This window comes from Morone saxatilis, unplaced genomic scaffold (genome assembly GCF_004916995.1).
Source record: "Morone saxatilis isolate NCDOM2014 unplaced genomic scaffold, NCSU_SB_2.0 Contig19, whole genome shotgun sequence".
NCBI classification, from domain to species: Eukaryota; Metazoa; Chordata; class Actinopteri; family Moronidae; genus Morone; species Morone saxatilis.
Window position 1 is genome coordinate 9208056 of NW_023339751.1, and position 13001 is coordinate 9221056.

Below are 13001 nucleotides of genomic sequence, written 5' to 3' on the forward strand. Positions count from 1 at the left end.
AGTGCCTTGATGACGTCAGTCAAGTTTCATTCAATATATTCAAGGTTCATTCAATATATTCAAGGTTCATTCAATATATTCAAATATTAATTTCCTGAATGGCATGCCATAATATGTATATATATATATATATATATATATATATATATGAGCACTAACTATAAATATATTTGCAGTTCTGTGATCATGAAGACAGCATTAAAACCAGCACAAACAAACAACCTTACTTCTACGTACGCTTCAACAAACAACATAAGATTAATGAATGAGCTTTCAAGGGTCTGCTAAGCGTTATGTTTTCTTTAAATTATAAAAAGAAAGGTGTTTTAACTCTCCTGAAGTGGTGAGATAATAAAAACTACACATTTTAGATTTAATTAACTTGACATTAATCAAACTTGTATATTTAAGATGTATTATGAATGAAGTGGAAATGGAGTGTAAATGAAAGCATGGCAGCAATCAAAGAGCACAAAGACACGCATAGTGACACTGGTTTCAAACATGACACGCAATCCAATATTGTGCAAGTATGAAAAGATAATACTCCCTATAGTATATATGCTAAAACACAAGGTTATTCAGAGTTTCCCAGCTCAGTAGTCATATGTTGATGGTTAATAACATGAAGGGCTGCCACCCCTTTAGGTAATAGCAGTGGGGGAAGTTGAAAAAACTAATGGTGCCACCCCCTGATGAGAAGACCTTTGAAGTCTCATGCAGGCAGCCAGCAAGTTGACTTCAGGCAGCAGAGGCAGTCGTCTATCTCGAGGCACCCAGAGCTGGGATGTTGATGCTGCATGAACATCCAATAGTACATTAACCCCTTCAACTTCAACTGGGGTCCACATCAGCCTCCAGCTTGAACATTTATTGTACACATAAAATTGGGCCCAAAGTCGGTGCAGAGCACAAACTACAAGCCTTTTAATCTTCTTCAAGTGTAAAAAACAAGTTTTCTTCTATGTGATGCACTTTTATGTGATGAGCTCAGAATCTGATTGACATTTATCACTGACTAAAAATGACATGCAAGAAAAAGTGAATCTTAGAACATCTGATTGGTTCCCTGAAGAATACTATGTTTGATGCTTATAGACACATCTTGAAACATGGTATATTGATGTGTGAGTCAGGCCCTTGGACTATATGAAATAATTGGATGATGTAAAAATCACATCAATGTTCACACCCACTACGGAAGTGGTTCCAAACCTTCTTCCTTAAAAAGTGACAACCCCTGACTTAGTGACATATTTTATGGATATTTCATATGATATATAAGGTATAACAGAACAGACAACAGATAAACTATACAATTAAATCAAATAATGACCTCAATAATTACAGGTAGTTTGTATAAAAGAAGAGATTTGGATGAATTTCGGGAAGATTATTTCCTGTGAATATTGCATCAGAGATAAATTATTATTTTGAGGAGATTTTATACAATTCTGTATTCTGTATTTTGAACTTTTTAACAATCATACATACTTTAATAAGCTTTATTTGGCAAATGCAGTGTGTTTTATTCTCCCTGACATTTGGCCATTGTTCTATGAGCTCTCTGGTTGTTTTAACTGCATACTTTTCTAATGCAGGGCGAGGCTATTGTATCGCCCTTATATCAATAGAGCAGCAAACAACTATCTGTAACGATATAAAGGAGTGATTGTGTCCTCAGCAGAGAACGATAACACACTCTGTTTGACTGTGTTGCTTTGGCAGCCTCTCTGTGGTTTGTTTATATAGCCTGATCTGGTGGCAAGTGAATGTCGTATATATGTGTAAAAAAAAATTTAAATAAGAAGGCCTCGCGACTATGGCAAGGTTTAGCGAGTCAGGAACTAGTTAACTAGAGTATTAAAACCTTTGTGGAAACCGTACAATTCAAAATACAGAGCAATCATACTTATTTTAGATTAACAGCTTCAAGGATATAACTCAAAATTCAATTCTTACAGATATACATTCTCAAATTAAGAAATTATTACAGCTTGTGTATCTATTGTGCTCATTTTCCCCTAAAGATGAGTCAGACAGATTGTTGTTCCACTGTCTGAAAAGGACGTCATGGATGTAATTGCTAAAATGCAGTAAGAGTGAGATTGATTCTTCTCGAGAAGCAAAGGCGTGTCCTTTAATCCACAAACCACTGACATGATTAATCACTGGAAACTCAAGTCTTAAAGTAGCAGAATTTGATTTTCTGGCTCATGGACCTCTTATGGGTTTAGTTTCACTTTCTATTCGGAAGAAGGACTCATTATGTTTCCCATAATCCTTATCAAGAGGTTTATGCAGACTTACATACAGAGTTATTTTGTCTCTGCTGTTGTTGTTCAAATAAATAATATTCAAACTGAAGAGAAGGACTTTGAGCTGAAAAATAGGCTCATAGTCAAGGATCATAAGTTTGATTAAAATGATAAATGTAATTTTGAGAATTAAAAAAAAGTGTGGAACAGAAAGACATGTCTGTCACATTAAATATAAGAATAAAGAGGGCATATTAATATGCTAACATCATTCTTAAACAGCGACAGTGGGGGTGCATTTAAACTGACAATCTTAAAAAATTAAATAATGATAAATAAATAATAATAATAACAATTAAATAAATAAAAAATTACATTACATTAAGTTTTATGATCAACTGGAGGAAGTTTCTATTAGTGAGGACTCAAACAGGCTGAGTGGGTTCATTTTTAATGCTGGAGAGTGATTTCCCCCCAAATTATAGAATAAGTTTGTCCACTGCTCACTGCAAATAGAGCACACAGATACCAACAAAAAGAAAAGTCTGTTTGCTGAATGAACAACACGCACAAATTAAGCACGAGCATTTTAATAAACACCTTGTAATAAAAGCAGTAATCATGTTGCAGATAATGAAAACCAGTTGGCGGTATTATCACTTTTTTTAACCTCCTGTGTGTGTGCTTCTGCTGTACCTTATTTGGTTTTCCTGTCAGAGCTCCAGATATCTCTTCTTCAATTACAAGACTTGCAATTGGTAATTTCCGCACCACTGGTACAAATGTGAAAATAGAAGGCTTAATTGGCACTCCTATTGAAACCTGTAAAACAGAGACGAGAGGAACAAATCGTCCACATTACGCGCCCTTTGTAACAATTTCCCAGTAATTTCCCTGTGAAGCACACACACTTGCTTACTTACAGTAAAGGATGAGTCAAACATAATGAGACTTCTTTTAGTTTTAATGATCGTGTCCACACACTCACCATAAAATCCATGTTTCAGTCACTCTCAACATGTCTTCATCCTTACAGTTGAATTTCAGATTCAGAATATCGTATTTCTTTCTGCTTCACTACACCCCCGTCACTAATGATCGATCATCACACACACAGATTAGGCAGTTTAGCACCCTGCCGCTCAAAGCCTTGACACACCCAGACTTAGTGAGAGGTAATGAGTTGCAATTAAATCCACTCATGTTCTCATCTGCATAAAGCACCTCATATGTGTTACTTGTGCTGCGCTGTTAGTTGAGGTTAAAAATGCTGAAGTTATGTAACTGAATTGAAACTCAGACAGTAGTAACTACTGTTTCACCACTGTGCCTACGAAACAAAACTTTTTATAACAGTGGAGAGACACCTGGTTGAAATGTGTACCATAAAATTTCTCTGTGTCCATTTGAACTTTAGCTAAACGATGCAAGGAAAGTTTAAAAAGAAATTTGTTGATTTTGCACTGGTTACTGAAATAAATGCTGTATTTACATCAGTTTCTGAAAAAAACATACTTTATAGTAAAAGCTCTACTGGCTTGTGACGTACACATGGAGTTTTTCAACACATCTTTTTGGTAGACATGCGCCGCACTCCTTTAGCACCCTGGATGTTGTTTTTCGTTATCATTTTCATTACTAAAAGATCGTTTTTTTTAATACAAACCGCTCCCATGAAATTCAAGTACTTTCAGCGTGTGGTCTCCTCTGTAAAACCGAAAAGGGGCTTATGTCAAACCACTTTGGTTTTAACATCATAAAACACCCCCTGGGACAAGCAGGTTCAAAGTGTGAAACCTCTGTTCGTTCTACGGAGGTGACCTAGAACACCCAGCTCTCAGCTTCCCTGAGCCTTTATAGCTCAGTGGGTCCACCACAGCATTCACACTATCAGCGTTAATGGCTCAATTTCTGTGGTGGGTAAAAGCTTCGCCCCCATATGTGAAAGACAGAAACATTCCTCTGTGATTATAATGAGGGTTTTTTAGAACAGTAAAATGTCTAATTCCATGGGAACATCCATGTTTCCAGGAACTAAGCTTACTTTAAATTGCAAAAAGATTGCATCTCAGTAATACTCGGGAGAAGTGTGTTGAGCCACTCACATTGTCATCCTTAAATCCAATGCAAAGGTTTCGATTTGTTATGGTGACGACAGAGTTTCCATCGCAGTTTGGGTTTCAATGGCATTTCATAGGCCGGATATGTGAAAACATTTCCTATTTATTCCCACGCAGCAATCAAAGCTCACACTCATCAAAAGTACTTCCACTGCTTACTAATCACACTTCTTCTCTCCACAGTGTTGTAGGTCATCTGCAGACTGCAAACTGGGGGGTAGATGCACTGAAATTTCCTTCACTAATCAGTGAAGGTTATTGTAGCATATACTTGAGACTCTATTAAAAATGGATCACACATCCTGTGCTCATTGATGCAGACACATTCAGAGAATTAGCATATTAGGTTCTGTTTCACCTTTCATCTCACAATTTCACTATAGACAAAAGTTCAACCAGCCAACTCGGTTCTGATAATGATGCATGTTACAGATTAAATGTGGGGCGAAGATAAAAAAGCAGCTCCAAAACCAAATGATTACCAATATGTTTACAAATCCAGCTTTTTACAGAACTTCCTTATAAAATGTAAAAACCTATTCATCATTTGAATGACACCTTGTGACTCCTGCTGGGACTATTTTAATAAAGTTTTTAGAGCAGTTCTTCACAGTTTCTTACTTTGTGCACCATGCAAGTTAATCACACGCTGATCTTCAAGAATTACTTGACTGCACTCAAAGATAACTTCTTTTTTTTTTTTAAAGGGCTGAGTTACATTGGTATTTGAACCCAGATGTAGTAGTGCATCTGAGGAAAAACATATTTTTCACGATTTTGTAATGGACTGTGCAGCTTTTTGAGCATAATTGTGCGTCTATTGTTCTCTTCCTTTTGAATCCGTCAGTGCATTATTTCATACAGAGTAGACCACCGACTATGCTGAATTATACTTTTAAATACTGGAGGAACATTATGTCTGTTGGAAGATTAAAAGCATGGCTATTTGTAAGGACTGTCGCTGCTACAGTGTGCTTTAGTACTCAATTTGTCTAAGCCTTGGTAATTATAAGAACATCTCACATATAAACTGCTAAGTTTTTTGAATGTTTTCTGAACTGATGTTGCGTAATATTTCATTTTCTACATACATGTTCAGATATAGTAAATGAGGCTGCTACAGAAATGGCAGAAATTGATTTAGAAATGTTTAATAAAATATAAAATAATGTTAAGGGGTTATCCGCTGGATAACAAAAGAAAAAGCCAAAGTGTTGGGTTGCAGGTCGACATCAAAGAACAATTGTGATGCAACGTTTTGCACATCTATAGATCAAGGATTCAGCACATCTTGTACTCTTTAGAATAAAAGCCAGGAAACATCGGACTGACCTACATACAACAGTCTATAGTGAACGGTGTTTTTAGTCTGTTCAGAGCACAACCAACATGAGTCCACGGGAAAATAATTTTTAACAAAGAGAGGCCTTTAACATCAAATTGTCCACATGCTGAAGATCTGGCAAATACAAACTAGATAAACAGAGAATAAAAAAGAAGAACATTTGGATTCAAATAAAGCAATATGTAAAAGGCACAGTCTTCTTATCTCCTGTCAAAATAACACGTCTATTTATCTCAAATGTCAATGTCTATCTGTGAGAGAAATAAAATAGCAGCTCCACTTTGGCCCAGGATCATAATTTCTGCCTAAAATATCACATTCACAATATATAACAATTAGGGTTTTTAGACTTATTTCTCTGACCTTTCTGGTTTGATATATTCTAAGAAGTGGAAGACAGAGACAGGTAGAGATGCAAGAGACTCACGCAGCCACATTTAGTCAAATGTTTTGTTACTGTACTTAAGTAGTATTTTTAAGTATCCTCCTAAGTATTTAATTTTTACATTTTCAAAACGGGCTCGTTACTTTAGTTTTAATGCATTTGGGAGGAATTATCGATTTTTATTTTTATTTTACATCATACCAACATCGGAACCAGTGCATATTGCGCACGGAAGACGTAAAGAAAACAACATAAAAGACGTAACAACTAAACATACAGACAAGAGTTTTTGAAGTTTTAGTTGCATGCAAACAGCCGGTAGATGCAGTTGAATCAGTCTTTTTTTTACACAAGTATCTGTACTTAACTTGAGTATTCATTTTTCTGATTTTTTTTTACTTCCACTCCCCTACTTTTTGCACCAATATTCCTGATACAGACTCGTTACTTTAGTTTTAATGTGTTTGTGGGGAATGATAGTTTTTTATTTTTATTTTGCATCATTGCACATCTTCCATATCGCATATTGTGCGTTACAAAAACAACATTACAAGAGCGGGAGACTCAACCTTAATTGATGTTTAAGTTAGCTTCGCACAGAAACTGCCGGTAGAAATGTCCTTCAGATAAACCAAGAAATTTACTTTTATACTTTGATTTCAGAGTCTGTACTTATTCACTTTTACTTTAGTAAAGAAGTTGAATCAATACTTGGTCTGAGTCTTTTTTTTACACAAGTATCGGTTCTTTGACTTGAGTAAAGATTGTGTGTACTTCTACCACCTCTGTTCCATATCCACTACATTTCAGACTGGAATCTTGAATATTTTTGCTGGGTTTATAAACTATAATAGATATAGATAAATATACTCAACAGTATGTAAAATAGTTTGTACCTTTTACCTGCTACAACATTGACTGATTACATGGTAATGGCATAATCCACAATAATATAATTAATATAATAACCATTTAACACTGACATGGGCCATTCTGCCTGTATAACGATACTTTAAGTAAATTTTGCTGATAATACTTTTATTTAACATTTTTAACACAGGACCTTTACTTGCAACAGAGTACTTTTACATTCTGGCATTACCAAGTCTAGAGTCTGAGTACTTCTTCTACCACTCCTGAAACTCATGCCACCCATGTTCTTTGTGACACGACACCTAGTTCCTGAACCTGAGGAGGTTTACTTTTACTTTTGAGGGCCAAGATATTTATATTAGAGATACCAGCATATGTATAGTCAGCTATAAATAAAGAAACAGAACAAATGCCTAAAATAATCATGTGCCGTCTTATAAACTTGTTTATGTTTATATGTTCTTATGTAACCTCCTTGTTTGCATCTCCTCTGTAGTCATAGCAGAGTAAGTTTATACTGTGAAAGGTTAAACCGAGCATTTCCTACTTGCCCATCGGCGCCCTCTTCGATGTTTAATTGCACCGAGTGTTGCCGAGGTCATGCCGTTCTCACAGATCATATTTCCAGCCACCACTGGTTCACTGTGCTACATGTCACCTCGCTGTGTGCGTGCTCTCACTCAGTTATTTCTTGTGGCATGTCAGACTTGTCCCAAAGACTGAAAACAAGCAGTACTAAATCATTTCCTGAAGCAGACCACCCTCTGTGGATTTCTTTAAAGGGAGACTCATAAACACTGACCAAACCCAAAGTGACAAATATACTTTAAGGAAACTCACTACTGAATGAATTCAACATAGGTGGAGATATGTAGCATCATTATGCAATTTTTTAAAAGAATAAAAAACACTATAAAACTATATTATAGCTCATTATCTTGTTGCTTTATATGTGTTCTTTAATGCTGTGATACTTCCTCTGTAGAAGCAGCTTTTCAAGACACAAGCAGCACTTTCCAAATGATTCATTATTCACATATTCACTCGTTTGTATTTGCCACTGATGATGCTCAGAATAAGAGCACAATTACTGCTGTGAATCTAAAATCCTCTGTGCTCCACAGATGTTAAAATATATATCTTAGTGGTTCATGTTGTGCCACAGCAAAAGCATAAACAGTTTGGGCGTGTCACTAAGTAGAGTTTAATTACAGACAAACACACAGCCCCTCCTTCCAGAGGAGATAGGGCGTGCAAATATAGCCCACTGCCAGCTGCTACTGAGCACACTGGGTTATCTCTCCAGATTATAAACAAATGTTGTGATTCCAAGTTTCATATACAAGGACAAGAACAACAAATAAAAGGCACATATTTCAATAAATGCCTGTAATTTTCAATAACAGCCTATTTAGGGATAAAGTGCCAGTGTGAATCAATAAATAGTTTTTCATATGTTTTACAGCCCTTTTTTAAATCTCACAATCATTCACATACTCAAAGGTAACATTTTCTATGATGAATATAATGCATCATAAAAGTATCTGTATGACCTTACAGTGCTGAGATGAGTTTAAAGATTTCATAAAAGTGAAGGATATACTTATAAACAGGCATTTTTCATAAAATATAACATGCATTTACGTTCATTCTTGTTACTAGTATAGTAAATAGACTATTGTCTGTGCAAACAAATTAATCCCAAAGCAGTTATAGTAACTGTTATTCATCCTAGCTTGACATGAAATAACAGGATAAGTATCACGTGTCTGCGTCTGAGTATATAGTGTGTCTATGTGTTTATGTGTGAAAGCCTGGAAGGTCGCAGCGCAGTGGCAGTGGTAGAAGGCACAGTTGGGGGGGGGTAATAGTGTTGATAGATTAAAACCAAATTCTTTAACTGGGTTTGATTCCCAGCAGGATTTAGCACAGAAAACAAAACTTTCACAACCAGAACTTTAGTAGCTACAAAGGTCAGTGGAAAGTAAAAGCAGGTCAGTGATATTACTTCAGCCTTACAGCAAATACCCAAATTTTGGGTATCATTACATTTTCAGATTATCAAAATCAAAATATCTCTTATCAAACCTCTTACCTTCCCCAGACTCTTATTCAAATTATCCATTCCTGCTTCAAATGTCTCGCCATCTAGAAGTGTTGTTAGCGTCCAGGCTTTGGAAAAAACTCTCTCAAGACTTGAAATGGTGATCAAAGCAGATATGGAAAGCAGGATGCACACTTTTCAGCCCGTCTTGCGAAGTTCAAAGTGTATCAACGTGTGTGTGTGTGTGTGTATCACCCTGCAGATTTCCTTTTATAGACACATAATAGCCACAAATAGCTTGCAGACAGCAGTCAGCCTGCTGGGCACCAGTAACAATGTTCACACTTCACACAAGCAACACATCTCTGTATACCTGAAAAGTTCACTTGTCTACAATTTTATCACTTAAAAAAATAAAATAAACTCTCACTTCTTTTATCTGCAAGACTGAAAGTTTACTTTTATATATTATATACGGCCACAATATGACAGACGCCATGCTGTATTGACAAGTATCATGGCTGACTGAGCTCAGATTATAAAAAGCTATTTAAAACTGTATTGATTGGACAGTGAAATAAACCTGTTGAGAGATAAGTGCCGCCATGCAGAACAAACCCTTCAGGGTCAAGCATTTGTATTTTATTTTTCTCCACCAGTAAGAGTGACAATTACCTCATTATGATTATACCAAACATTTATTAGCATGGGTCTGTCTTGTGTGGTATAGCTGCTGTAATGACAATGCAGAAGAAAATTAAATAAAGGAATTTCTGTCTGAACTGTGTGAGGGCAGCATTTTACAAGATTTTGAATTTTTATCCAGCACAGATTATTTTTTAATACAGAACACTGATTTTAAATTTGTATAAATAATATAATATGTTAATTCAGCATCCAGATCATCTAAACTCCTGCCAGCCAGCCACAGACTACATGTGACAGAGACATCTCGGCATGTTCCCAGTAATGAGTTATCAGGCAGCTTGAAAGAAATTAATTTACTTGCTTGTTTGCCGCTACATCAACTTCTCTGTTCCCTTATCAGTGAGTGAAAGCAGACCTCTGGAGTGGATGTTAATCCTTTAAGTACACTACATTCTTCATTCCTGTCACAGCTGTTCTTGTCTATTTCCACCCTGCTGCGTCCCTCCTCCTGTTTCTCTGTGGCAGCCGCACACAGGGAAAATCACAATAAGACAAAGCATTACCCCAAAACCACCACCTGTTCCTCTGGTATTGTAATAGTATTGTCATTTTGTTTTAATTTAGAGGGGCTCTGGATACAAAGCATCTGACAAGTGCCTGAAATGTAACTATGTACACTTGTGAGCATCACATTTGGATCTGAAATTAGGCTTAAGCCACAGGCTAAATCATTGTAATAATATCCTGTTTCCCCTGATAAATAGGATAGCCTCCTAATTCACAGTGTCTGTGGAAAATGCAGAAAGTCGAATATATATTTGCTTTAATTTCTGGCATGCAACATGTGACACTTCACTAGTATTAATTTTTAGCCTTGAGGAAATTCTCTGATACTGAAACACTAAACTTGGTCTGGTGTCACCCCCATTAGTAAACCCCAGCAGAGATTTGGCCAAAGCAATCCACTCTTTTAATGAATCGAGCCTTGATTATAATTTGTTCGGGTTTGAAATGCCAGAATCCAAATGTGCAGTGTTTGTTATTATGCATTTGAATTTGTGAAATATTAAAACAAATCCCTGCACAGAGAAACAAAACTAATTCAAAAAATGTTTCAATACTCCAGTGTTCTACTCTAGATGAAAAAGAGAAATTGATTTTAAGTTTACAAAATAACTAATAAATAATAATAAGTGAAGAAATAAGAAAAACCTGGCTGATCCAAACACCTTTGAAATTTTCTCATAATTTTTGCAACTGTCAAAACATTTTTCCAGATGTGTGGACAATTATGCCTTTGGGATAATGGTAAATGCTATATAGCACAGTGAAACTGTGCAACAGTAGCAAAGTCATAAAGTTAATAAACTGACTCACACAGCAAAATATATCTGAAGTATGCTAACTTCCCCCAAGGATCGATATTAGGCCCATTTCTTTTTAATCTAAATATGCTACCCCTTGGTGAGCCTTGGTTATGGCCTCAGGAGACACGGCATCTCTTTCCATTGTTGTATACTAATGACACAGGACCAATTGATTCCTTTTCTATGATGAATATAATGCATCATAAAAGTATCTGTATGACCTTACAGTGCTGAGATGAGTTTAAAAATTTCATAAATGTGAAGGATATACTTATAAACAGGCATTTTTCATAAAATATAACATGCATAAAACCAAAATCTTAGTAATAGGTAATTCAGAGAGGGAAACTTGTTGGCAAAAATAAATTCCCATGGACCCTGAGCAAACAAGTAAGAAACCGTGGTGTGGTCTTGAACTGAATTTTGAAGCTTGTTCACCACTAAATCTGCTTTTTATCGCCTCAAAAATATTGCAAAAGTGCATTTCTTTCTCTGAGTGACATTGAAACTAATGTATGCTTTTGTCTCAGTATGAACTCCTCAGATCCTCTGGCACGAGTCTGCTAGAGGTTTCAAACTGCAGAACTAAAACCTTTGGTTTAGAAATGATTTACCATTATAAACTTAATTATCTTATGGCATTTCCTCTGTAAATTGAATTCTTAATTTATCTGAACTATTCTTATTGATTAAATTTTTTTGTTATTCTTGCCTGATTTCTTAATTTTTTTAATTTAGTTTTTAATATAGCTTTTTGTATCTACCCTATGTGTACATATGTATGTAATAAAATCAATCATCTGTTAAACACTGTACTAAACTGTATGAAAGGTGCAATACAAATAAAGTTTGATTGATTGATTGATTGATCAACATTTCATTTTTTAAAGGTAGACTATGTTTTTGGTCCAGGTGCAGTGTTTAGGATTTAGCACCATCTAGCGGTGCAGTTCCAAGCGCAAAGAAGAAACTAGGGTGGTACATGAAATAACGTGAACGCCCCTAGAGCCAGTGTTTGTTTTGTCCCATCTGGGCTACTGTAGAAACATGGCAGTTTAACATGGTGGACTGAGGAGGACCCGTTGCGCCTTTAGATAACATAATGATTCCTATATTCAGGTGATTATGCACTAATGAAAACATACTTAGACATAGAGAGTTGTGAAGTTGTCAAGACGTGATTTTGATACAGTTGCATGTCTAAAAATCACTACATTAGATCATCTTTACATATAATTTAAAATCATTGAATTAGTGAATATTATCAGTGTGGATTATATTCATTATGTAATTAATATGTTGATAAAGATAAATAAATATTATTTGGCACAGATTTCGCATGACCAAACATGTCAAGAAGTCCGGTTGCATAATGTTCCCACAGTCCCAGTTTTATTACTGAATCATCCAAATCTGTACTCATCCTCCTCAGGTCCTCGCACTGACTTTACATCAACGCCTCTTGAGACAGACGAAGACTCAAGTCTCACAATATGAGACCAACCGGGCCAGTAATTGACTCTGAATTGAATCTCGCACACTGGATGTGCTTTCCAACAAGTTGTGTCCCCAGATTATTATCGCCCAGCAGACAGTCATCATTGCACAGCATCACTGATACAACAAGCAGCCATGTCAGTTTGTATGTGGTCAGTAGCAAGCGCTCAGGGGGTGGACACAATAAAACTATATATGTGCACTATGGTGCAATCCAGTACACCACAAATTATAACATCTCAATATCTGTCAAACCAGCACCTTTTTTGACACACTGTCAACGACAATTGATGGAAGGTGGTGTTTTTACAGGGCAAATTTACTGAATTTCAGTACAGTGCACAAGTGTTCGTGTTACTGTGTTCATCCTCTGCATATCAACATATCAGTATGGTTTTGTCTGTCCTACAACATAAAGAGAAAAAAAGAGCTTTTGGAACAATATATTTGCACTTTATTGAGAA

General features: G+C 35.9%; 1 protein-coding gene across 2 annotated transcripts in view; it reads right to left on the minus strand.

Annotated features, from left to right (window-relative positions):
* Nucleotides 1-9272, minus strand: part of mlip (muscular LMNA-interacting protein) — a 32198-nt gene extending 22926 nt beyond the window's left edge. The window contains exons 1-2 of one of the 2 annotated variants that reach the window (XM_035663360.1): nt 9077-9272; nt 2955-3080 (exon numbers count right to left, since the gene is read on the minus strand). In XM_035663360.1, the coding sequence (XP_035519253.1) occupies nt 2955-3080; nt 9077-9106 (156 nt within the window). In that variant the 5' untranslated portion in view covers nt 9107-9272. The remainder of the gene's footprint in view (nt 1-2954; nt 3081-9076) is intronic. The other variant, XM_035663361.1, reaches the window with a different exon arrangement.
* Nucleotides 9273-13001: the final 3729 nt, after the last annotated feature.